The 27793-nt window shown below is 40.9% G+C and overlaps 1 protein-coding gene across 2 annotated transcripts in view; it reads right to left on the bottom strand.

Moving 5' to 3' along the window:
* Positions 1-27058, bottom strand: part of SP3 (Sp3 transcription factor) — a 33429-nt gene extending 6371 nt beyond the window's left edge. Inside the window, exons 1-6 of one of the 2 annotated variants that reach the window (XM_058028396.1) lie at positions 26823-27058; positions 26357-26481; positions 26062-26178; positions 16620-16710; positions 15345-16514; positions 2923-3115 (exon numbers count right to left, since the gene is read on the bottom strand). In XM_058028396.1, the coding sequence (XP_057884379.1) occupies positions 2923-3115; positions 15345-16514; positions 16620-16710; positions 26062-26178; positions 26357-26481; positions 26823-26829 (1703 nt within the window). In that variant the 5' untranslated portion in view covers positions 26830-27058. Of the gene's footprint in view, positions 1-2922; positions 3116-15344; positions 16711-26061; positions 26179-26356; positions 26482-26822 lie in introns of both variants that reach the window. The other variant, XM_058028395.1, reaches the window with a different exon arrangement.
* Between the last annotated feature and the right edge of the window lie 735 nt (positions 27059-27793).

Raw genomic sequence — 27793 nt, 5'->3', positions numbered from 1 at the left:
TGTAGTTCAATTCCAAAAGCCAACAACAAAAACCAGAAAGAACTTCTCAACTGGCCTCTGAATCCAGAGCAAGCAGCAAGAAACACCAAAACAAGCACTATATGATAAATGAAATTATGATGAAGTCTGCATATGTGAAGCCATTTTCCTTTTCCTTCTCCATGCAGTGCATAGGAGCGATAGTATTAATTGAGTGAAACATTATTCAGCTTTTCCACACTGATTTAAAGTGTGATTCCACACTTTTCTTGTTTTAATAGTTACATGTTATTTCTGTACTATGCTAAATACAAAAGAATTCATTTCTCCAGGGCTTTTTTATTTCTCATCATAGGTACTGACAACACTCACAGTCTCTAAGAAAACATTAATGGCTTTATCTTATCATCTTAACATTTTGGTATGGTGAACCTCAACTAGTGCAATCACTTTGTATCTCCAGCTATGAGGCAGAAAGAGATAAAGGCCAAAATTGTCAAACATCCACCAGCTTGAGGCGTCAAGGTTAATGTAGTAGAAGCATATTTTCTCAGAGTACTCTACATGTTCATAGTCCGCTCAATCAAGTTCCTCACAGCAATGAACTCAGTACTTCTGCAGTGGAAAAGTGGGGTATATAGATCTACACCTCCAAAATTTCAGAGCCCTGTTGCTGCAGTCCTGTGTCTTGTTCCCTAAACACCTCCCAGTTGCTGCAATAAGTGAAGCAGGTGATAATCATTACACAGCCCTGATTCATTCTCTGTCAGCCATCCCATCCATCAAATGGCACCAATGCCATTTGAAAATAATAGTATGCAATCAAGTAATTTGAAACAAAGTGATAATGTATATGCACAAGAAATTAAGTTAAAGTTGCCCAAGATATCTTAACTAAGCATTTGCCCGATTTTAAATTTTACAACTTTAACAACACTTTAAGAATTACGAATGCTATCTGAAAGAATTTACAAAAGCAAATGTTTTACCATCTGAAACTCTGCAAATCACGAGCAGAGTTGAAAGACTAATCAAAACTCAGAATTCCAGCACTAGGGATAAACAGGTAACTCTAGCAGCTATGGAATATTAACACTCAAATATTTTTTCAAGTGGGCTTATTCCTTTCTCCCAAACTCTGAAGGAATTCTGCATTCTGGTGGGAAAGTTGCTCTAGCAACTGTAAGCACTTTCACTCTTTTCTGTTTCCCCACCATTGTCTCCTTCATTATCCTGTTTCTCTTCTAGTTCTAATTCTTCTCACATCCTGACTTCTTGTCCTACTTTTCCTCATTACTTTGTATGTTTGATGTGTCCAGGCCTTCCTTTACAGGGGATTTCAGATTCTCATCTATCTTAACTCTGTCGTAGCTCTTACCTCAACTCTTTCCCAAAAATCACATATCTGAGTTTTCAGACAGACTACACCCTTCTCCAGACTTCCCAAACCATCTCTCAAAAAGATTCTCTCACAGCCTGAAACTTTCAAATTTCATTTTATAGCAACTCCACTCAGAAGGAAGAGGATTTTACAGTATAGATTTATAAATTAAACCACTGTAGTTTGGAATAGAGCATGAGGAAGATTAAACACCTGGAATCTCTGTTTCCTAAGAGCACATGCAGTGCAAATCACATTCCCAGAGTTTCTCCTGAAATGAAACAAATCTCAACCAAGGGTGTACTTTGGGCAGATTTTCACAGCAGAGCCAGAGTTCACCAACAACTTAGAAATGTCTGTGCCATGTTGCAGTGAACTACACATAGAAATTTAACAAGAGGAATCTGATGGACAAAGATGCTGCATAACCCACAGATATTATCACCACCTTTGCTGGTGATGTAAATGTATCAGAGTCTTTTTCTCTTCAACACACTTAATGTTTACTCAGCATGGCTACCTGAGATATCACCTCCCTGTGCTTGCAAGGCAGGTATTTAGAATGTGCAGCAGGAACTGACAAGAGACTTGACAGGAGAAATAACTCAGCCAGTGCTATTAGAACTCTTAGCGCCACTGGACACTGAGAGGCTCTTCAAAGACATTTTAGTAATTTACATTATAGTTCCCAAATAAATAAAGATCTCCATTTCAGTGAAGAAACTGTTATCAAAATGGACAAATTTTAGCATATTGGAAAGAAGCCCCTGCACAATTCTCTCAAGCACAAACACAACTAAATATTTTCACTCGTAAAAGGCAGCTTATTACCCTATCTCTTTCATATCCATAATCAAGGCATTCAAAATAAGTGTTTGGAAGTAAAATAAAATCTTCAGAACAAAAAAATAGTAATATTTTAATGAGATGCACAATAATAAAGCATAGGTTCCAATGCAACACTGAAGTTTAATGAATTGGAACTTAGTACCTCTTTGTTATTCAAGTCTCACTAATTTTGACTGAAAACAGTTCAAAATTTTTTATTTAGAAATATTATACAAACCTTGCTATACTATACAAACCTTGTTTTTCCTAGGAACCCAGTGAATAAGAAAACCAGGAAAACTGTATTTTTGTAACACTCCAAAGCAATTAAACTGTGGAAAACTGCTCAATCACCGAGGAAATGCAGGAACACAGGATTTAATCAAGTTCTTGACATATGATAGAAAGCTAATTACAGATGTGCATATTCCAAAATATTTCATTTTCATATTTTTAGGGCAATATTCTATCCCCCTTACTTGTACTAGGTGACATCTAACTCCAGATTTTTTCAACTAATCTCACAGGAGTAACTCAGAAAGGATGGAATAATCTGCTTTTTCATCTGCAAACCCCAAAATGGAAGTGGTAGTCCTTTATTGCATAGTCTCCTTTGCATAAGCCTGTAATTTCCTCTCACTGCAGATAACTGCTGTTAACAAAAGCTCATTTTTTCTTGCCCATTATTCATTTTTCATCATTAAATGTGTGATGTGACACTGAACTTTACATACCTTCCACCACCTTCTTTGCAGTTGGGACATGTACATGCCACTCGTCGCAGTCTTTTCCCCTCCTGATGTGGTTGGTCCCCTTCCTCATCTACAACCTGTACTCTCAAATGTGTTAGATCATTAGTATTCAGTGTAGAATCACCACTGAGCTGCCACTCTTCTGGATCAGGATCCTCTTCTTTAATCCTAATATCTGGGAAAAAGAACAAACACAGATCTGTAAGTAGCCCATTAAATAGACAGAAAGGAAACCATAATGATCAAATGTTTTTATTCTTGAGAGCACTATGCCAGTCAAAAGTCAACAACCTTAAGTGCATTCTGACATTGCTTCTGTGCCCTTGTAACCTGTAGTTAAAAGTTTATCTTACTATACATTTCAAAGTTGAAGATAAGCTATCACAAAGTATTATAGTTTAACTCTGAACTGTTCTTGGTGAGGAATGCTGTCACCAGGAGACTACTGCTTGCTTGAAACTTGGGAAAAACTGAGGAACAAGAGGCTGCACAGAGGTTGAAGAAAATGTAAACACATGTTTCAAATGATCCTGAGTAGCCATTTCTGTTTCCACAGCATTTCTGAATTAGCATCACATGTAGTAGCAACAGCTTTCCTCAATGGTCTTCAGAAGGTTTTAGCATGCACAGAGATACATACAGTAATGTGAGAAATCAATCTAATAAAAGGTTTTCACCTGAGAAAGACTGAGATACCTAAGGAAAACAAATAAATTAATATTTTTGTTCCATTTCCCCTTTTCATCTGAAATTTATGTCTTCTGCACAATACATAGAAAACATTTAGAGAAGAATGTTATTCAGCAGCATTAGACAAAGATAAGTAACAGATGAGCCACATCAATGTTTTGATATACCAGCAGCCAAAGTAGGTCTTAGCAGTTTTTTGTATGCAAAAAGGCCTCCTAATTATTCCTTATAGGATGGACATTTGCAAACGTGTACCCTCTCCCTACAGAGCATTCATTCAATCTAATCCAAGAATTAATTACAGTGTCATAACAACAACTGTTTTAACAAATTTACATTTTAATAGGAACATCTTCCCCTCAAACACTATTCTGCATTCCCAGTGGACTCCAAGTCTGAATTCCAAAAAAAGACAGTTTGTATGTATTATTTTAGAATGCTGAACCCCAGCCCCTTCCATGGTTCAGCAGAGTAGTCTACTTTGAATTTTTTCTGTGAAAATGATTAGCCACTTATTAGCACAAACTAATAAGCAAACAAACATAATGTAGTGTTTGGTTTGTTTGTTTGTTTGTTTTTAAGCTTCAAATTAACATCTGTCTATCTTTCTGGACACATTCAAGAGACTGCTTTTCCAACAAAACAAACCCAATTATCATGTAGACTTTTATCCTCAAACACTGAAAGCTTAAGCATTTGAGCTTTGTGGCCACTCTTGAGTTCTTTCTGGGAGTCAGTGCATCAGCCATCATATCTTTGTAATGAAGACAAAGCTGCAGATTACCTGCTAAAACATAAGAAAAACTGTGCTGGGTCATAGGATGAAGAGCATCCTGTCCCAGTAGAGATCAGGAAATAAACCAATAACGAAATATGTAAAGAGTAATAGTTACCTGGTCTACCTTCAAAGTCATCTCCAGTATTAATCTGCTTAGAGATAAAGGATATTGCTACACAAAAATTTGCTTGATGACAATAGAGTCTCAGCCTAGTCACCCCCAACAGTACAGTCTGCCTTTCTTTTGCACACATACAACCATATACAGGACTGCCCTGCACCCTACATCACTGATGTAACTACAGTTAAATAATTCTCTACGAAATCACTGCATTCAGAAGAGAATTACAGGTCAAAACCAGGGAAGTCTAGAATATTTATCTGGTTTGGCTGCAAAAGTCAGTGTTAGAAATTAAGTTTGCATGAATGGGACAGGCTCTGAGCTGTGGGAATCCAGGAGCAAGCAGTCACATCTGCTGATTTTTTACACACGTGGTACAACTGTGATAAGCTTGCCCAAAGTCACCTGCACACCTTCACTGTTACCATCACAAGTTCACAATTTCAGACAGCACCATAATAAATATCTTTCATGTGAAGACCTAGAAAACCTGTGGTGACTTCTGGTCTTCTACATGAGCCACCAAACTACTTTGCTAACAAATTAAGCTATTTTCTGAGACTCAGCTAAAAAATAACTTTATTATCTGTATGTTATAAATAAAATTGGTTTTATATAAGCAAACATTAAACCACGATAAAACAAAGTTTACAGAATTATCTTTCAAATAACTACTAAGTACACTAATGCATTTTAGAGCAACTTTAGAAAAAAGCAGAAGCCTGATTCACTCTTGCACAAAAGGACACATAATAGGAATTTAAATACAGCAAGACTGCCAGCACAGGCCAGTGCAAGTCTCCAACCAGTTCTTTAGGACTGTGTTACACATTATACTCCAAATTCTCTTACCAATCAAGTAACACAAAGTATACACTGTATAAATTCTTGTTTTATTTAAAATAACAATAAAGTACTGTTAATAAAATAACATACAGTTTTAAAAAGGTAATTTCATTATGATCTCCCTAACATGACACAGTGTGCCTGCAAAGTCAGTAGCTGAATCCAGTTAAGACTGCATTGATATACTTCCAAAGAGATATGCAAAGATGAACGGAACAAATTAGGGTATGGATCTGTGCTCCCAAGACCCAACTCCACTACTGAAGTCAAACATTCCATATGATTTCTCCTATTACACTGACCTCCCAAAGTCACACTCTAATAATAGAGATACACATAAGAGTAGAAGCATGTCCAAAAAGTCTATTACTGCATGCCAGTATCCATGACTTTCTACCTTCTATGCAATGTCTGTTCCACTTTACAAGGTTTTGTCATGAGCTCCTTTCATTTTTTCATTAGTATCTCTCTGTTTATTCCCAGTTTCTCTCAGTCACCACCATTCCTTCAGAGACTTATAATAGTTCTATAATGATTGATGCATAATTGGGAAACTTACTTGGACAAAAAAAAAGGACAGAAAAACACACCTAACAGTTGAGGATACTGCAGAAGACAACAATTTGCATAGATATACAATAATTTATAGCACTATTCTAAAAAATGCAAAACTGAAATGAAGACAAAGTGTTTTTAATTTTGTGCTGTGCTTTCTGGTTATCTTGGTAAGGCAGAAAGTGTAGCTATTGCTTTAGTTATTCATCAGAAGGAATATCTTTTACTCCTGGCACACAGAAAAGTACAACATAAACTGGCAATTCACAGACAGGACTTTTTAATACTTATCTGTGTAGACTATACTTGAAACAAAACAAAACTAGAAGAAATATCAATAGATAAAGTGTTTATATAACCTCTCCAGGAGTAGTATAGCAGAGAGTGAACTGCATCAAAACTCACAATGAATGTGATTGCCTTATATGAGGTCCTCAGAACCAATGAATCTGTTGCCCTCCAAATAGGTTTTTACATTATTTCAAGAGATAAGGTTAAAATTCCACCAGTATTTTTTGGAAGGAGGAGGAGGGCCACTCATGAAGCTGTTGAAAGGGCAAACTATGGAGAAGAGCTGGAGATTAAGTGTTCTCCAATGCAATAGTATCTGAGATGAAAATTCATGTAGATACCAGAGACTACATGTCTCCCCAGTGCTCTTCTAGATGTGCTCTATTCTAATTCAGCCTCAACTGAGAGAATTCACATAAACTCTGCAAAAAAAGAGGCCTAAAATAATTTATATAATCCATAAAGTCATGACAAGATGATGCAAACACTAGAAAATTTGAGGCTACTTTTGTCTTCTACCAAGGCTAAATAAAGGTTACATTTTCTTCATTAGTCTTTTATTTCCATGCTTTCAAATCTCTATATGCCCTTACTTTTAAATTGGAGACTTAGTTCTAGGTAAGCATGAAGGGGAATTTTAGACAAAGTTATTGTTTCAAACTGCCAATAGATTCTGAAAAACATATATTGTGTTCAAGCTCTGCTTCCTGTCTAGTGTGCTAGATTTGGTTTAGGTTTGGCTTTTCCAAGATGGAAATTGGGATCTTGGTGAATAATTCTGATCCAAAGGTAGTATTTCATAGTCACAGAAAGTCCAGAGCTGGCTACAATACGGAACAAGATTGAGTACATTTGGCAAATAAAATCAATAAGCAAGAGATTTGTTTAAAGTGTTTCAGAGAAGGGTAACTGAACTGACAGGATGAAACAATGCAGATGGAAACACAGTTTAAACTATTCTTGAGTACACGTGAACTATAATCTAGGTGGACAGAAATACTGTTGTCCACTCCTATACCCAGGTCATTTACCTACTTCTCCAGGTATCAGATGAATGCATCAACTAATCTTCACATTATGTCTTGGTCTGTTTCAAACAGAACTTAAGAATTTCTTCATCTATGGAAAAAGTTTTAGTTTGCCCAAGAGCCGCAGAAACAGGGGTAAACTGAAAAGGGAAGAGGACACAGATTTTTTAATATATCTGCCTTTGCAGAATGTCACAAAGGCACACTTTATTACATTATAACAGTCTGCAAATTGTGAGCTTCCAGTTCAGCTGCTCTTCCTAGATGCTGAAAGCCACCCGGCGCTTTCACCCAGCCAAGCTTTACAAGTTCCTGATCAGAGAAGCAGAAATATGGTTCGAACTGAAAAAAGATTTTCAGCAGCACTGCACATACCTTCCCACAAATTTCCTCATAAAATCACAATTTGACTGCCATTTAAATTGTTTCTGATTGTTTATTTTTCCAAATAGGAGCTTCCCTTCCTACCTTTCCCAAGAAAAGATATGTAAAAGAGATGTTAATTTCCATTTCCTTTCCATCTTCTCCTGTTGTTTTCTGTTTTCTCTACAGTTCAACCCACATTCCCTTGGAATTAAAATTTCCTAAGACACTGTTCTTGTTCTTCCCCATCTAAACTGAACTATCTAAATTAAACTTCCTCTACTAGCTGACCAGCTGTTCAAGCCTTTCAGACAGGAAACTCAACAGAAATAATGATTTCTACTCTGATTTGCCCCCAGATCTTAAGTGTGAATTTAGACATTTTTATTACACAATAAATTACAAGGCAACATGAGGTACACTGCAAAGCATCATCTTGAAATACTGGTGAACCTCAACTCAGAAAAAAGACTGTCATCTAGATTCAACAGCTCTAAATCAGATTTTAAGTTTCTGAGGAAAAATAACTGTGGTGTACAAGCCTAAGAGCAGGACCTTACAGTACTCAAGCAGTACCAGCAAAATTATTAAAAATACAGTAACAGATTTGTTTCCTTGCAAGAAATGCCACACAGTGTATTGCCAACTGATCCTATACATTACTCTAAAGCAAATATTTAAGTATTTAAATGATTAAAGTTCTTCAGGCAGTGCTACCTCAAGGAACACACTACGCATCAAGGAACAGTTACTTGCCCTACAGTAACTGTACTCACTTGAGATGTCTACAGATTCTGGATTCTTATAGACAGTAATGCCTGCTCCAGCATGCACTTACTTTTTCTATTCTCCTCAAAGCTGAAAATCTAAGAAGGTCTAACTAAATAGGGGAAGAAAAGTTGACCATGCTTAACACTGAAGAAGCCGCTAACTCCAGAAATATGTAAGGAAAGCAAGAGGACAGCGAATTCTCTGACCAGGAGGATGAAATGTTTCCACATAGAAGAGTATCTGACTGCTACTAGGGTCAAACAACAGAACTGTCAGCAGTAATTCAGGAAGACAAAACTGTTCAGTAAGTGTTTCTGTCCTGTATTTAAGTAAAAGCCAAATAATTGTCCTACTACTAGATGACAATGAAAAGCTTCCCACTGACAGTAAAAACAGCTACGGAAGTAAACACTTAATAAATCAACAGAATGGTAATTTTCATTTGACACTTTTTAAGAGAAGGCTGAAGAGCTCTCCAGTTTTAATGCTGTGAGCCTTTGGCCATGTGAATGCTCCAGTGGGTTTGAAAAAAGTTAATACTGTGATAACACTGAAAAAGAGTAAACAAAGACTCAAAGAAGTAGGGACAGAATTAGTGCACTCAAAATGCAATTATATGAACAATTAGATTAAAAACTAATTTTTTTATTTAAATCAATGATGACACTGTTGTTGATATAATATACTTGAGAGTTCTGCACAGCAAGTGTCTTACTAGGATACAGGAAAACACTTTGATTAAATGAAGTACAAGACATACTTGGAATACATGAATTAAATACTGGCATGAATTTTAGATGCAGGTTGAGAACTATCATTTCTCTATGATAAATTATGACAATGCCATTGACAATGTGCATTTTGTTTATCTTTTACTCTTGAAATTACTGCCTTTTGAAAAAATATGAGTCTTCTACAAGCAGTAAAAGACAACCCACCTACAACCCAGCCTGATCTTCAAGAGGGCAAGCACAACTAGGGTCCTGGTGAGTACTCCTAGCATTATAAAAAGACTGTCATTGTCCTTGCAAGAAACTTCAGATACTTTCTATAAGCCAGATGCAGTGACAAGTTTGGTTCTGATCTCAGACATCAGAACAAAATATGTGATCCTGCCAGGAGGTTCAAGAGGCAAGAAAACTGCACAGGACCTGAAACAATGGACCTAAAGTGCTGAGACTGAAAAAAGACACAAGACAAGTTTCCAGCCTTCTTCTTACATTGTAGCAGTTCTGGAAATAAAATCTCTTCCCTCTTTCACTCCATCGATACTTGCCATAGATCCCCACAGGTATATGAGAGTATTCATTTTGTGCCAGGGTATCTTGCAAAAGGAATGTGTACCTGAAACTGGAAATAGACTCTTTTGTGAACATCCTGAGCATATCTGAGACTAAGGTAACTCAAGCTAACCCCCTTAGCTCTTAGAATCTATACTGCACTCCCAGACACTCAGCATACATGACATATATTTACTTAGGAGTAACATACATGCAAAAAACTTTCACCTTCCCACCACCAGCTGTGAAGAAAATTCATTAATAAGCAGTTTTGGAACCAAGAGGAGAAAAGCCCATGAAGTACTAATGTAGAGGAAGGACGCAACAATTCAATATTTTCAAGAATTTGAAGAAAAAAGATCATTCTATTCCACAATAGATATTGCACTAAAAAACTAACCAGACTAACTGAAGTTCTGCAAACTTTAAGTGAGATAATTTACTATGTGCTGTTATAAGCACAACTGCGAAACACAAAAAGCATGATCATCTAATTCTTCCACAATTTATTAATTTCCTTTGAAAATGATGCTAAAATAAGGAATGTAATTTAAGCATGCTGACAGCAAACTATTTACACAAGATTTGTACATAAATAGCTCTAATTCCCACACTAACTTAAACTCATCCGTTTCCAATTTAATTTTCATATTAAGAAAATAGTGGGAAGAATTGTTTCAACTGTTTTGATTTTGTAACATAAAAACTAAATGCCTCAAATGAAAATTGGATAGCCAGAGAGAGACTTTGACAGATAAAAATATTTACTAAACATCACTACTTCAGTTTACTTCATGCATTTCATAAGATTTTTCTCTTTTGTAAATCAGATTCTATTTCAAAATTATACCATGCCCTTGTCTCAAAGTCTTGTTATAAAGAATGCCTTAGAAGGAAAAACTGCATAATTGAAATTAAAATTAATAAGGTTAAAAACTGAAAGTTATAAAGAAAAAAACTAAGCTGTGAAACACCGAAAACCAATCAAAACTGTTTGAAAAGTTCTAGATGCTGGAAGAAAGCTATGCTTTAAGTAGCACTCTGCACTACTTCATCAGAAACACTAAAACATTGAAACAACCATCCCAGCAAGTAAAACTGTGAATACTTCATTTTTTATTTTGTTTGTTTCAGCATTTAGACTGTTTTAGGAAACAGATATTAGACCAAAGCCTCACCAGGTATCAGCAGACACATAATAAATTGTCTCTTGGGCAACTATTTACCTTGAAAATTGTCAGCCAATTTTTTGGTCAAATTTAGAATAGCTGAATTACTCCGGCATGCCAAAGCCGTCAGACTGCGGCAGGGATGGGATGGGATGGGATGGGATGGGATGGGATGGGATGGGATGGGATGGGATGGGATGGGATGGGATGGGATGGGATGGGATGGGATGGGATGGGATGGGATGGGATGGGATGGGATGGGATGGGATGGGATGGGATGGGATGGGATGGGATGGGATGGGATGGGATGGGATGGGATGGAGCTGCCACCACACACAGGCAGCCACTCCCACTCATAGCAGCTGGGCAAGCCAGCTACAGCCCTGACTGGAGGGTCAATAGCAGCAAGATGAGTCCTTCAGGAGCTGTGTACACTCCTGCAGAACAGCAGCTGGGAAGAGAGATGTAGGAATGAAGACCTCAGTGTTGGAGTGACACTTCAGTCAACTCTTGAAAGGAATCCATTTGACTTGATTCCAGCTGTAGACCAACCTGGAAAACTGTTTGTAGGCTAGAGTTTTTTTCTACTAAAATGAATGAATCTTCCAGGTGAGTATGTCTGAGTTGATAAGCAGTAGTCCATTCTCAAGCCAATGCTACCTTCTTTCATGTCATTTGCTAGTGTCTTCAGGTGCTACTGCATTGGTCAAAAGAAGTATGTAAAAAAAATTATCCAGCATCCTATTACAAGTTATTGCAACCTATACAAGACCCGGTAAAGGTCTTATATAGGTTGCATATATATGCATATATATGGCTTGATCCCAAGCCATTTTTTCCAGGAAATAACCAATTCCAAAGTGATTCACTACATTAATAAATTAGCTGAGACACTATTACAATTAGAATTTTATTAACATCATTAAGTTTCCTTTAGCTGGACAATGGCTTGAGGGCAGGGGGAAAATCCAGTAACTTTAAAATTCTTCCAAACTGACAAAACTTACAGGATCAGAAACATGAAGGCCAAGTTGGTACATTTCAGTTCCTGAAAGTTTTCCAAAATAAACACTACATTATATGAAATGTTTGAAGAAGAAATCTATATAAACATGCTAATAAAAAACTCCACCTTTCTTGACCAGGCAAGTCACTAAAGAGTAATGTGAACTGTGCATGTAATGGCTCTGTTTGTTATACAAAACACAGTATTTTATTACAAACTGCCAACAAAAGAAGCACACTTCTAGAGAGCTTTCTCAGGTTTAATTTCCTCTCAAGACCAGAAGAGTGAAGCCAATACTCAGGTGAGAAAGGTGTCTCCCTGCAGTGCTTAACATATAGACACTATTTGATACAGCTTTTTGCTAGAAAAGCAATGCTGAGGAGTCCTGGCTGTGAGTAACCAATACCCTTCCCCTGGTCACCACAACACTGAGCACAATGAGGAACATGAGCTCTAATAAACATCCTGAGAAAAACAAGCTTGGCCAAAACTTTCCAGAACAAATTCAGTGCAATGTAGGTCTGTGCATACGTGTGCCTTGTAGAATGGACATTTTGGTACCAACTTAATTACTGGACATCTTTTGAAGAAAACTGTACATTTACTGGACAAAGCTATTTGTTTTGTATTAGGGTTTCAATGGTTTTCCATTATGTAAACAAAATGTAGGACCTAGGTAAAAACATTTTTCCCCCTCACACACAAGCACAGTAAAAACATCCTCTGCTGCCTACCTGGGGAGTGAGCCTTGGAAGAACACCTCTCACACAATGGGCTGTAACAATGAAAATCTAAAACCTAACTGCTTTCCCAGCCACACTGCTAACAAAACAGACTACATTATTTGGACTTCAGATAATTACCAGCCATCTCTGACACAAAACTAGGAATACGCTCTTTTTATTTTTGCCCCAGGTAGACAAATTTTCTTAAATGAAAACAGAAAATACAGCCTGACTCTACTTGGTATGAAAGGAGTGCATTATCCAGCTTGGGGGAGAAAAAACAGGGAAACCCTTCTTATCTTGCTTCAAAGCTCGTTGGTAGTGGACAAAAAAAAAAAAAAAGGAATCAAGTAGCTTCACACCCTTGAACTTCTCTTGTTCTGCTGTCTCTTCCACTTACCTTCTTCTTTCAGTTTAAAATTAAACTGTTTTTCCTTATTTGTAAAACAACAATATACTTCTGACTGAAAAAAGCCCCCTATGATTTTATAATCTGCTTCTAATTGTGTATTTATTCCCCAAACTGAAGAAAGGTTGTGAGGGGTTATAAATAAGAAGGAGAGGAACACCTCTGAAAAAGATTCTCTCAGACAAAACACCAGATGCATATGGAAAAGACACTGAAAGTCAATCAAGATAATTCAGTTTGATTCTGTCAGCAGTGTCACACTAACCATTTTTGTGGAAAAGAGAGCTTCTTCTAACATAATGGAAGGGCCAATTACATTCTCCCCAAATTTAGGGACGGGCAGTTTTAATACCTTCCAATCTATTTATTATTCCCAGACAAGTGGGAAAAATGTTACTATAAATCTCCACCTTATCTTTAATATAGCCAGGTGTTTATAGCTATGCACTTCAGGCAAGAGTTTGTGCTATTCATCCAGTACTTCTGCCTATTTAATCACATCTCCCATATCCCATGTAGTCTCTTGCCTTCCCATGTGAAATTCCTTATAGAATACAGTTAAAGAACACTTGATGGAACTCCCTAGCATTTTATTATAAACCACCATTGAAACACTCTTGAGAATGATCAACAGACAAAATGATACACACCACAGATCAGACTCAACTTCTTTCTCATGTGCCTAGCTGGTTCGGGGTTTTTTTGCTTTTTCTCCTTTTCCTTTCTAGTCTTCTTCTCAAGTTCCTGCTACATTAGTCCACAAGCAATATCATTAGCTACATGATCCTATACTAAATATAAATCTCAGAAAAAATCCTCCTTGTATTAACCAGAGAGCTAATAATAATTAGTAAAGGGCTCTTTTCCTGAGACTTAGATTCTGACATCTGAGTTTAGCTGTATTAACATGCAGGATTATATGCCTTTTGTTACTGACATCTATGTCCTTGGAGATAACAATGTGTGATGGAGACAAACCAAGACTTCCTGTGGTCACTGTAAACAGAAAATTTAAGAATCAAGATCAGACAGAAGAGCAAATGCTGTGAGCAGAGCATATCCCTTTGGTGCTGCTGTCTACAAGCCAGTGAATAGTAGGCTTATCTAGATCTGAATAACTTTACTTGATGGTAAGTTCATAATACAGAAGTAAATTCCAAAACAAAATTAACTAAAAAACATCCCAGCACAGTATTTTCAATTCAAATTTTAGATTTCAAATGGGAAAGCAAGCTTCTTGACACAGAATACAGCAGTATCAGAAACTATACAGGTATTATAATCAGTAGTCTTTTGAAACAAAGCTCAGCAGGTCTTCTAGGCGTGTTTCACTTAACATTGCATTCTTCTCACAAGCTAAAATAGACATACAAACCATGCATGCTTCACTTAAATATTTATGCTTCAGTATCTTGATGAACCAGAGGGCTGGATCACATGACTATAGTAAAACAGTGATTCCCAAGCTACTTTGTGCAACTCTGCCCCTCATAACTAGCCTAAGCACAGTCCAATAATGTGTTTGAGTGGCTTCTGGTATAGCAAAACCTCCTGAACTACAATAATCTCTTACTCTTTGTTTAGCTAGTTATGCCCTGAAATTAGCAATGGACTGTATTAAATTTATCAAAAATAAACAGACATGTTTATTTCTTTTCACATTAAGAAACACCTATTTTAAGAAAACAATATTTCTTCTCCACCAAGATAAACACTGTGGTACTCATATACTATAAAATGTAATACAAGTAAGCAGTACTGAAAATTCACACATACTCTTAAGCAAAGCCTCCATTTTGATATATGCTTGTTTCACTGACCCTTACACAAGTTCCCTACATCATAGTAACGTTGATAGTAAATCAGAAGGAAATTAATTTAATGAAAGAGCAGATGAATAACAGCACCTCAGGGGGTCTGAAAATTTTAAGAGGAAAAAAAATTGCATCAACAGAAATATTTGTATTTTCCATAGAAACGTCATCCATTCAGGACTAGGAAGAACGGGTATGTTAACAATACTGATGCCTTAGAAGAGGGGCAGCTGACAGCCAGATTTCCCCCTTTTCAATTTAGTATACAAATCTTCTCTTGAACTTAAACCTTTAAGTAAAAACACTGAAGTGCTGTTAACTAATATAACTATTTGGGAATTACATGAGCTCATGCTAAAAAGGAGTGAGGTAGGACTACGTTTTAAAGTCACATTTTCTACCTGACCAGCATTTTTACATAAAATCTATCATCACGATGTTGAACACACTGTATTTGTAGGCTTCAATAGCAAGACAATGATGTTCTGATTATCGCCATTTAAACCAACAACATGCAGTAATAAAAACCAATCTTTTGTAAAAGAGTAAAATAAATACCTGCAGGACTGCCAGCATTTTCTCCTTGGTGCAGCTGAATACCAGCAGAATCTATAGAGTTTACTGTAACTGTCTGTAGATTTGGCAATTGAGCAGTGCTTAGACTAACTGGAGTTGATGTCAACGCACCACCTGCTGCAACTTGACCAAGAGTGAGAGTCTGCACAGGAGTCAGAGTTATTTGTTGACCAGGTGCATTCTGAATTTGCAAGTTCTGCAAGTTCTGCACTCCTTGCACTTGAAATGTCTGCCAGGTTATCTGCCCAGAAGGGGTCACTGTTTGTGCCTGAATTAGGAAAGTTCCAGGATTCAGCTGCAGTTGAAGATTTTGAAGAGCCTGTTGAGATATACTTTGACTTGCTTGAACACCATGGATTGTCTGTTGCGCAATACCTTGTACAATCTGGGCTTGACTGGTTGGCTGCTGCGACTCTTGCAGCTGTATGTGTTGTACAATTGGCTGTGCTGTGGAGACCTGAATATTCTGAGCCGGCGTGTCATCAGAGACTGATGTCTGGATGTAATTTCCCTGAAGATCAGAACCATGAACTTGACCACTAGTTGTGGTCAAGTCATTTGCATTTTGTTCCAATATACTTGAACTGTCTATGGTAACGGGCAATTGTGATGAAGATGACGTTGGCACAAATAAGTCATTATCAGCGGCAGTTTCTGTAATTTCAGGAGAAACTTGCTCACCAGTCCTCTCAGAAGTATCTGAACTATCCATGGCCTGTCCAGTATTTATCAAGTGCCCATCTGCATTAATGCCTGCTGTCATGGTTTGAGAACCACTGCCAAGTCCCAGAGAATCTAGATCAACACTATTAATGGGTACAAAAGTAATATTCCCTGGCAGTCCAAGAGGGACGTTAGCAACCACTTGCGCTTGGCCAGGGTAAGACGAACCACCAATTGCAACTCCCTGAACCTGGACTTGACCAGACTGACCAGATAAGATATTCTGAATATTAGCTGAAGATGTTCCAGAGGCAATGATGGTTTGATTCGAGCCAGGAATGATCTGAATTTGACCAGTTTCTTGATTTATACTGCTATTATCAGAAGAGGCTGCAAAGCCAAGCTGAACCTGCTGACCATCCGCTGTCTGGATCTGGGGTATTACTTGGTATTGTACGTTAGACACTGTACCATTCGACGAATCTGATCCTGGTGCAACAGAAAAGATTTGTTGATTTTGCAAACTCTGAATAGGAAGGACATACTGCCCACTTGAAGTTACTGTGGCAGCACCTGGAATCTGTACTATATTACCAGCTTCGTCCTTTATAGTGGTAGGAGCTGCAGACAAGACCTCCCATCTGTTTGGAGCTCCAGCTAATTGCACAGAAGCCAAATCCCCTGTCTGAATAAAAAGAAAAAAGAAAACAAAAAATTAAAACAAATGTTGTACAGATTACGTGTTAGACCAGTCATGCAATTCAGCACTAGATATTGACACACTACTGGAAAACATGCAGTACAGCTCATATGACCATCAACAATTGGATCAAAACTTGAAATACAGATCTTTATAAGGATCTGCTGCCTAAGCCAGGGTAGCCAGCCTGCGGCTCATGAGCTGCACGTTGCTCGCAGACATGTCAAATGCAGCTCCTGTGTCATGGCTTTGTCAGGTGACCAGCAGCAGGGTTATTCTGGTGGCAGGGCTGCTGGGTAACCCAAACCCCTGGCTGTGGGAAGGAGGGAGCTGGCAGGGGCTGCTGGAGTTCTCATCACCTGAGACTCAGACACACTCTTTGCCCAGCTAGGCACCTACTGCACACGCGTGGAGGAACCATCATGAAGCCAGAGCTGCCTCTGTCTCCTGGAGCTCCCTGCCTTCCAACTCTGCTATTTGTGCATGTTGTGACTCCCAGCAGTATAGAGAATGTTAAGAAGTGATGTAGGCACACAGTTGGAAAGATAGGACAACCTCAGTTTGCTGCACTTAACACAAAGCTCCAGTATTTATAAGCCTGTAGGAGTTAGTTTTGCTAAGGAAGAAGACTTCTAGACTAAGAACTTTTACACTGAAATCGTATTTGTATTAGTCATATGCATTCAGTTAGGAGGGGAAAAAAAATCTTCCTTCATTAAGTTGGAACAATAGAAAAGGCCAGTGTTTCAGAGTAGACCCCAGATGCCTAAAGAAACTATTATGCATTTGGTTTCATTCAGTAAAGAAAAGGTAAATTGCACTTACCTTTCTTTACCAAAGCAAGCTTTTTCAGAATAGAGTATTAAGATTTAGATTTAACATCCTGCAATGCCTAGCACAGATTTGCATAGTCAACCAGACTGGTATTGTAAGTAACCATCAATCTAAAAAATATGAAGTGTGTCCTTATCTGTTTAACCATACTACAGTAAACCAATGGAAAAACATAATTTAAAAAAAATTGTTGGTCTTTCAAGCTTGTAACTTACAATACTAGAAGAAAAACATGTAACATTCCATGTCACATATCTCACCTAGAAGAAGGCAACTGTTTTCCTCTGCTACCATATTACCTTTATAGACTTGTGCTTAATGTTGCTTAAAGTTGCTGAAATGCTGCTAAGAAAGTTCATAACTACACAATTCACAAGCATATAAATACCTATTAACTGAAGGTTTCATAAAATATCAAAAGATCTATAAAAATCAGGGGTAAACATCAGTCATACAATACCAAAAGCAAAAATTTGACTGTTATATGTTTAAAGTGTGTCATTATAAAATAAATGTATAATATAATGTGTTGATAGCTGTTGGAACAAAAGAGAAAAGAAAAGCAATATAAACCATTACAAGTCTGATGTAATTTCTCACTGATTGAAAACTATGTACAAGCAAATGTTGAAAGCTTAGGTTAAACTGGACTGATCTAATATGCAGTAACATGTCAATGTCTATTCATATGTAATATCCACCACAGAAATACTTCAAAGGGAACCTGTCTCCTTAGTGATATGGAAATGACCTACTTTATTCTTCTCCCAAAACATATGTTGATTTCCATACTGGCATTTTCATGTTGGGCACACATCTTACGTTTTCATGATCTAGTGAAATCTTCCCTCAAAACATGCTCTGCAAGGATTTTAGCACAACAGAGCTAATTTTTATTAGATGCACTTGTCAGTCCATGGAGAAGTTCAGGAGGATATGAAGCTATGCTACACACACAACATAAAATGCCTGTTATTCTCATTGCTCTTACAGCTGGCTGTATCAGACACCACCAGCTGAATCTTGTGGAGGGAGGAGCAAAAAGAGGGTGAGGTTTTCAAGAAGCTATCTGGCAGCTATCAAAATTTTTAGCATTAAAGCATGAGAAAGACCGTATGGTAAGGAGTATTTGAGGATGATCTCTAATCTCAAATGGTCATTATCAGCCTGTCATAACAAGATTGACTGTTATGTTCTTTCACAAAGTCTCTTGACACAAGAAGACATTTCTTGGACTTCTTTTCCTACTAACTAAAGAGTAATACCCATTTTTTATGTCCTCAGGCAATTAAGCAATTTTGTAGTAACTCGGGATACATGATACACTGATACATGAGCAGCAGCATCTGCAGCCCAGTCACTTACTGAGCTTTACATTCAAAACACACCAGTTTGCTGTCTCAGCCAGCATTTCTCAGAGGAAACTCTTGAGAGGGTAGAGATAAAGCAACAGTTTCCTTATCAACGGGTACTCAGGCAGCAGTTATTTGGCAGCTGCTCCTTTAAGAGAAGGCTGGACTGTTGCAATCCAAAGGCTGTTTCAAAAGGAAGGGACAAAGATCTGAGGAAAGTTCAGCACAACTCAGCCAAGGAGGAGAGAACAGGAAGCAACAGGGAATTCACTGGAAGCAGCATCAGGAAACAAGAAAAAGAGACAGTAACAGAGCAAAGAAAGTAGCTGACACAAGGCATAGGATGAATTAAATCAAATTATATGTCCACCTGAAGAAAGGTCAAGTACCAACAAAGAGTGAAAGCTACAACCACTGTTCAGCCTGTCTTTTGATTCTTTAACAGGCCTTGTATAATTTCCAGTGGCTAAAATAAAGAGATGCCCTGAGAGAAAAGTCTCATCCCTGAAGAATCATGAGCCATGATCAATAAAAATCTAGTAATTGTCTTGTTCAATATATTTAGATAAAATTGCAGCAACATTAAGTCAAATGTGGAAGGAGATATGAGAAAGAAGATAAAATACCTTTCAGAAGTGATCTAAACCATACTGAATGACAGGACTTAATAAAAATGAAATATGCTTCATCAAAGTAAAATGGAGAGTAGGAAAGCAGAGAAAGACCCCTGTAAAAACTGGTATTTGTTGTAGAAACCTGCATCTCAACATGTCAAATATGCACATGTCATTAGCCATCAGTATTTTATTACAAAAGTCCATCAAACATTTATCTGTGCTGGTGGACAGCTTTTTACTGCACTTTTCAGAAAGTCCCTTTGGCCCCATTTAGCCCTGGAGCAAAAGCATCAGCCAAACAACCAGAGGTGGAAAGAGAATGAGTCACGAGCTCCTAAACATTCAAAAATCACACACCTAATGAAGAAGATTGGACACTGCCTCATCCAAATTGTTGTTTTATGAAAGAGTTAGGGTTCTAATGCATGGGTTTAATAATACCATGTGTTTACCAAGCTACAGTAAACTATCTGTGCATTCTTAGGTCATTACAAATACAAGATAAAATGCACTTGCTTCAACTCTTTCATTAAAGTATGAGCTAATACATTCTATCTTGTATTTGCCATAGGTTAAAAACATGTTCAACATCAGTCACTGTGGTTCAGCTGACACAAAGCTGTTTGTTAAGAGAAATTAATTCTGTTGCATATTTGAGCCCTCTGCCAATGAAGCCACTCAATTTAGAGAAATACTTCTCCCCAAATCAAATGTTTGGAAAAACAAAGAGCATTTGGAGGAAAAAACATTATCTGGGGCTGCTTAAAATCTTATTTTAAAAGAAACTCCCAACTGGTGAAATATATCTAACTGTATCTCAGTTAAAGAATATCTACATCTTTTTGCTTGACATGGCCATCGGAGCTAAAACTTCAACAGTTCAATCAATCAGCAGAAGTTCAGAACTTTTCCAAATTAAGACAATACAATATCCCTGACCTTAGCAAAAACAAGGAAGCTGAAGTAATAAGAAACTAGTAAACATTTTTAACTAGATCATAAGTTATTATCTTTTGTTTATTAATTATTAAATCTATATATGTATCTCAAATGTAATTGCATGCCAAACTAGCACTCTATGGAATGGTTTTTCTTCCTGCTTTTAACTCAGCTGCTGAAGGGTCCATCAAATCGCCAAGAGAACAAGAAAGAGGGCCTGGGATCAGTCAGCCTTACAGCTTGATCTTTGGAAGGCACTGGAGCAAATAACCTTGAAAATAACCTTGAAAATATTAACCTTAATTGAAAATAATCTTGAAGGTAAAAAAACCAGTAGTGTTCAGAAGTAGTCAGCCTACACTTAGGAAGGGGAAATAATGCTGAAATAACACACCTCACAATGCCCTATGACTAGCTTGGCAGATGGGCTTAGGCAAGACATATTCTTCATCACTACATTAGTCAGGCTTTGACTCTGTCCCTCATAATGTCAGAAGAAGCCTCGTTTATATCACATGGGTTTATCAAACCTGGAACGCGCTGCCCAGAGAGACAGTGGAGTCTCTCACCTTGGAGGTATTCAAACCCACTGGACACAGCTCTGAACAACTTCCTCTCACTGACTCTACTTTGAGCAAGGAGGGGCAGCCAGACATTCTCCAGACATCCCTACCAGTCTACACTTTCTATGAAATCTTACATTTCTTGCTAATGTTTAATATTAGAGAACTTTTTTGTCTATGCTGCTTTTAAATATGGAAACGTTTTAAACCATACATTTTCTTGCTTTCTCCAAAACTATTAGGAGAAATAACCAAAATTTTTAAGAACATCCCTGAAGCACCTTCTAAAATAACTTCAACACTTGGCTCTGATCCAGTATTAGAAAGACATAATTGCAATACAAAAACCAAAGAACATTTTAAAAGGTGAGCTTCTGGACAGCAGCAGGACAAATACACTGTTAGCCATCACATTCTAGTGAAACTTCTTTGTTTTGCAAAAGAGAACAGAGAGAAGCAAGACAATTCCAGGCAGACTTTTCTATAGTGGCTGAACAGGTTCTGGTGCATCTGTTCACATCCAGAAACCTAGCATCAGGAAGCTATCTTATCGCCCACAAAAGCAAAGATGGATGTCAGAGTAATTCTGAACTTCCTCTAAATGACCACACAGGCCAGAAACCCAAGTAGTATGGTTTACTCTGACACACGTGGCATTCAGGCATATTTTTGCCTAGTGGATGGAAAACATGAAATTTAAAACACCTTCCTCTTTCTCCATCCTGTCAGCACTATCCGTATTTCCTCCTAAACTGAGTTTAAACTAGGCACACCTCAGATGGGTGATCTTCTGAGACATAAACCAACTATAATTCCAGACTTTCAATAAATTCTGTGAAGCACCTCTAGTCAATTCTAAAGCTCAAGATATGCCAAAGCAGTCTTAAAACACTCCAGCCATTACTTGTCCAAGATATACAGAAATGCTTTGTCTACTGCAGAGGAATTATACTCATCTTTCCCCACATATGCAAATTATTAACCTGTCCAAATGTTTTCCACATCTTGTTGGTAAGCAACAACACAAATAAATCAAATAAATAATTCCTCCCAACCTCGGTTTTTTTAAAAAAAGACTAGCGGATCAGTGCAGCCCACTTCACACAAGATGCATCTACACACCCCAGCTGGGGCAGCCATCTCTGACAGCTCCCGTTCTCTGGCAGCTGTCAGAGCCAACACTTTTCTCAGCCAGCCTGCCACTCTTCCCAATTCGCCTTCCAGCCCTCCCATCCCATCTCCCAGCAGTCCTGCAGCCTCTGCTCACCCAGCACAACCATAAGAATGGCCCGGGGGAGCATGAGAGCCCCCAGACAGCCTTTAGCTTTGCATTACAATGCAGTAAGAGAACATAAACAACTGGTTATCATCTCAGCTTTGCAGCTTCTTAAACCATCATCTGATCATGCTACAAGCACACAGCTGACCATCAAGGCTCTGCTTGACCTAAATATGTCTGCTCTTTTGTTTCCTCCCTTATGTAAAGCTTTACCATCTTCTGCTTTGCTTCTCATTTTCACCTAATGCTAAAATCTTTGCAGATGTTTAAACTGGAATGAAACTAGAGTATTTATAACTAAATGAAAAAAGAATCCTAAATATGGAAGTTTGAAGTGGAATTATTAGTCAAAGATAAATAGTGAAAAAGCAAGACCCAAACTAAAACTTCTCAGATTTTGAACTCCCAAGAGAGAAAGACATCCTTAGAGGCCAAAACATGAGTTGTCATTCTAGGTCAGGCAGTAGCACACAGCATCCCAGCAAGGCTCTCACACAAACCAGCAGGCAGCAATATACACGGCAAAGCTGCCATGGCAAGTGTTTGAACCAGCCATGGATGCAGCAGTATGGCAACCAAGGAAAAGATGCTCAGGTAAGTAAGCCACAAACTCAAGGCCATCTACATTAATATCAAACACCATGAGATAACATACTGGGGTTGCTTGATCATTAGGCAGAGTAAATCACGGTGTCACAGCTGAAAGACTGCAATCTTCATCAATGCACAAAGACAAGATCAGCAGTAATGCCTGCTAGTGCCTCTCATCCAAAAGAAATACAGTTCCAACCAGAATCATCGGCCAAACTGAAAACCTTGCTGTCTAAAGACAACCTGCCAGGTCGTTGACAGGATGGAAAGGAGAAGAGGGTTGAGTTTAGTTCTCTCAATTGCCTTCTTCATTTCCTTTTCATTACAAGCAGCTGCCATTTCCATTAGTCGTTTTACTTCCTCACTAATCCTTTCAGTGGTGTTACAGCAATGAGCATTCAAACTGTAGGCCTGGACTCAGATACCAATACAGAATCACAGGATAATTTCAGCTGGAAAGGACCTCTGAAGGTCACCTGGTCCAACCCCTGGGCTCAAAGCAGGGCCAGCTAGATCATTACAAACACAATCACCTTTGCTCCAGCTCTTCCCCAGATCCCAGACACGCAATATTCCCTGCGTTCCTAGGGGAGTGTTGCTGTTGCTTTTAAATCATACTGCTGGTCTCTTGGGGAGCAGCTGCAGCATACCATTTCAGCCAGGAAAGCAGTATGCTAGCCCAGCATGCTGGCTCCAGCCCTGCCAGTTTCTACCAAGCAAATGTCAGTAAAATAGTAACAAAACAACCCTGAAACAACAGTATCGCTATCGATTGACATGCAAGCTCTTCAAGCACTTCTAAGAGGAAATACCTAGTTTGACTTCTACTATCCATTAGTGTAGATTGAGAGTTTGCCAGCTGTTCAGCAGTCAGAACTGCAGTCCAAGGATAGAATATAACAGGAAAGAGCTGCCCTCCCACTGCTACATTAGGCACCATCACCCATGCAGAGGTCTCAAACTGATTGAGCTATACTCCTGGGAAAGGGATGAGCATCACAAACTGCAGGAAGAGAATTATGTTCGTCTGTGCATATAGATTTCATTTTCCATACCACTTATGAGGTATTTACAATGTAAGACTTTTTAGCTTCATCCGTTCTTCCACCCTCCAATATGATAATCACAGAAGACCAGGAAAAAAAAGACTCTTTATTGCACCAAATCTCTTTTGTTCTTCTGTTTTTCACAAGGAATGTATTTCAGGGCCTTTAGTCCCTCCCCTCTCTTTATTAAGGTCATATTAATTAACTCCAGTGTCTAGTTCAGCTACTGTTAGGTATCTCCTTCAATTTATATTTAGTTTCCACCCAAAATATTCTGAATCATTCAAGAGTTAGGTTGTAGGAGTGTAAAAATTAACAGAATGCTATAACCTAACTCACAGAAGATATGTAGGAAGGGCCTATCTGCACGTATGGAAAGTAGTGAGTGAGCTTATATTCATTTAGATTTTTAACTAAGATTTTGGCTTCTCTTGAATTGCATCTGCTTTCCCCTGAAAAGCCTCTTAAACATTAAGACAACAACATATTAACTTAATAGGAGTAAAGAAGTACCACATCAAAACTGTTTTGCCCGTTTTGAACTGCCAGGAACCACGTGTCCTGCACCAGCATTCTAGTATCCTGTCAGACCTACTGCTCCTCCTCATCAATCAATCCATCCCCAAGATGCACAATTCCAGCTGTACAGCAAGAACAATCTTAAAGATCAATACAGGAAAGTAAGCAATCATTTAACCATCATCTGTTTTTCAGTATGTTTATGCTCTTCAGCACTCTATGCATCCAGTACTATGAAACAAATCTTAGTGCTATCAGGCACTTTAAAACATCTAGAAACATTTTTTAAAACACGCTGGTTAAGCAAATAAATAGGTTTGGCAGAAAGGATGCTTAAAAGGGGTTGGAATCCTAATACATTTTTGAGCTCTGTCATTAGTCTACAACCTGCTGTATGACCTCAGACAGCTATTTTGCTTCAGCTTCCCTTACGTAAAGTAAGCTGTAATGTACAGATGAAAATTATTTTAAAGTTTAGCAAGTATTTAGAAACTTCTATCACTAACACTTTGACACTTGTTAAAAGCTTGACAAAGCCACTTCATCCACCAGTACAATGCTTTGCAGTTTTTCTTCCTATTTGCAAAATCCTAACACCATACAATGCTGTTGCACAGCAAGTTTAAAAAACAAGACTTGCTTTAAAAGAAGAAAAATAAAAGGCACTTTTTTTCCTAAATTTAAAGATGTTTTTGTAAAAAAAAAAAATTAGAGGTAATGTGTGCAATTTTCCAAGGGCCAAGGCCAAAAAATGACATCACGTCATTTTAGAAGATATTTTGGAACTCTTTTAAATATGTGAATATTTTTAGGTATCAGTTATTTAGAAATGCATAATCGCTTTGAATTTTATGAGCGTATGTCAACACGAGATTTAGCTAGACCAATTAAGGAAGATGAGTTTTCATTAGGCTTTTGTTATGGGGATTGTTAAACTAGCTTCAGCAAGAATACGTTTCTAGCCTGCAAGATCCATCTCATCACACCAGGTCCCGAGGTCATCAAGGCTCCTTTCAGAGGCAACGGCGCATGAGAGATAAGGACAGAAAACGCTACGAGGAACGCATGATAACTCTCCTTAGAAAAACAGCGCGATACAGGAAGCAGCTTTCCACCACCGCGTTCGCTTCTAAACAGCCATTTTACTTCACTACATCCTTCCCTACTGCCAGCCTTCATTTTGTGCTCCCGCCTGGCTGCGCGGCTCCAGGCTGACAGCCGAGCGAGGATACCGGGGGCGCGCTCAGGTGGAGGTGAGATGCCTCCCAGCCTCTCCGGGTTCCGAGCGAGCCGTTCCGGTGCCAGGGTCGGGGGAGGGAGGCTTCCCGCCTCCCCCCGTTTTTGAAAGTAAATGAAGGCGCCGCTCCCAATGGCGGGGGAGGGGGGAGCTTGGCTCCCTCCTCCTCCCGGGAGCCCGGCTCCTCCTGGAGAGGCAGGGGAGCCCGGGGACCCCTCTCCTGGCAGGTCGGCCCTGCTATCGTCCCTCCCCCCGGGCGGGCAGTGCCGTGTGTCCCGTCCCTCCCCCCGGGCGGGCGGGCTGGCTGTGCTGTCTCTCCCCCCGGCAGGCCGTGCGAGAGCGGCGGGGCGGGCACTCACCGCTCCGGCAGAGTGAGAGGCAGCGGCGGCGGCGGCGGCCTCATCCTCCTCCGGCGACGGCGGGCCGATCTTGCTGCAGGTGGCCGCCAGCAGAGCGAGCGGTGACGGCTGCGCGTCCTACCCACAATGGGCGGGTTCAGGGAGAGAAGGGGGGTGGCGGTTAGTGCGGGACAGCGACCGGGCTCCTCGCAGACGCGCACACAGGAAGCGGCGGCGGCGGCACCGGCTCCGCGCCCCGCTCACAACGTGTCACCCGGGGGAGGGGGGGAAGGGGCCCAGCCGGGCCTGCGCTCACCTGGGGGGCGGCCGCCCCGGCGGAGGCCGGGGCGGCGCCGTTGCCGTGCTGGAGATATTCGCTGTGGCTGCTGCTGTCCACGTCTAAGGCAGCCATTTCCTCTTGTTTCACGGGCTTCTCGGGAGCTGCGGGCACAGCGGGGAGGGGGAGGGGAGAGTCACTGACGGGAGCGATCACCCCCCTCCCTCTCTCTCCCTCCCTCCCTTCCTCCCTCCCTCCCTCTCCCCCCCCTAACCCCAGCGCTCCCCCCGCCCTCCCGCACGGAGCCCTCCTCCTCCTCCTCCTCCTCCTCCCCGTGCTGCTGCCCCTGCCCCTCTTCTCCCTCCTCCCCCTGCTCCTCCTGCTGCTGCTCTCAGTGCCGCTCTCGCCTCGCTCGCACACGGACGCTCCGGGGCCGGAGCGGGGACGCGCAGGGCCGGAGCAGGAGCGGGGAGCCCCCGGGGCGGCTCGGTCGGTGCGTACGTACCGGTCATGGTGTGAGTGCGAGCGGCCGGCTGGCTGGCTGGCTGGGCGGGAGGCAGGCAGGCAGGCTGGCTGGCTCGCACACAGGCCCTGCTGGCTGGGGCTAGGCGGCTGCCGCCGGGGACATGCTTATTGTGCTCACGGCGGGCTGAAGCGGCGGCGGCGGCCCGAGCCTACTCCGGGTTTTTTTTCCTATTTTGATTGACGGTGCGGGAAAGCCGAAAGGTGGGGCTTGCCGCGGGAGAGGGGGCCCGGCCGACACCGCCGCCCGCCCGCCCGCCTGCCAGCCCGGAACTCCCGCCCACGCCCGCGCGCGCGCGCCCTCATTGGCTGCGCCGCGCCGCCGCCGCCGCTCGCACGGGCCGCCCGGGCTGCCAGTCACCCGCCGGGGGCGGGGGGGGCGCCCCATGCCGGGGCGGCTTCCTGTTTGCCAGGGCTAGTGCGGGGAACAATGAGCGGGACTCGCCGGGAGGCCGCGGCCCGCGTCGGCCGGGCACCCGCCGTCCCGGGAGGCGGCATCGCCGCCGCGCTCCCCTGACACCGCGGGGCCCGGCCGCCCGCAGGGGTCAGCGCATAGGCACAGCTGCGCGGCGGTGGCGCTATGCCTCCGGCCCCCCTCCCCCCGCGCCCCCGCCGCTGTTGTGCCGGGGGGCGCCGGGCCAGGGCTGCGATCTTTCGAACTCTCCCCGCCGGGGCTGTCACTCGCGGCCGGCGACAGCCGCGGCTCCAGAGCGGCGGCCGAGCAGCGCCCGGGCGACCGACAGCGCCGCCGCGCTTTGTCCCTCCGGCGCTAAGATGTCGGCGCGGCGTCCCCAGGGGAGCCGGTCCGGCCGGGCGGGCGCTGCCCGGGACCTGCCGCTGGCCGCCCCCCAGCGGGACCGGGCGCCCGGGTCAGCGCCGGGAGCAGCGCCCGCCTCGGCGGGGCGACCCCGCCGTGCCGCCGTTGCATAAGCGCTGTGGCGGGCTCGCACCTGC

This window comes from Melospiza georgiana, chromosome 7, assembly GCF_028018845.1.
Source record: "Melospiza georgiana isolate bMelGeo1 chromosome 7, bMelGeo1.pri, whole genome shotgun sequence".
NCBI lineage: Eukaryota > Metazoa > Chordata > Aves > Passeriformes > Passerellidae > Melospiza > Melospiza georgiana.
Note: the sequence above shows the minus strand (reverse complement) of the source record. Positions and strands in the feature narration are given on the sequence as shown.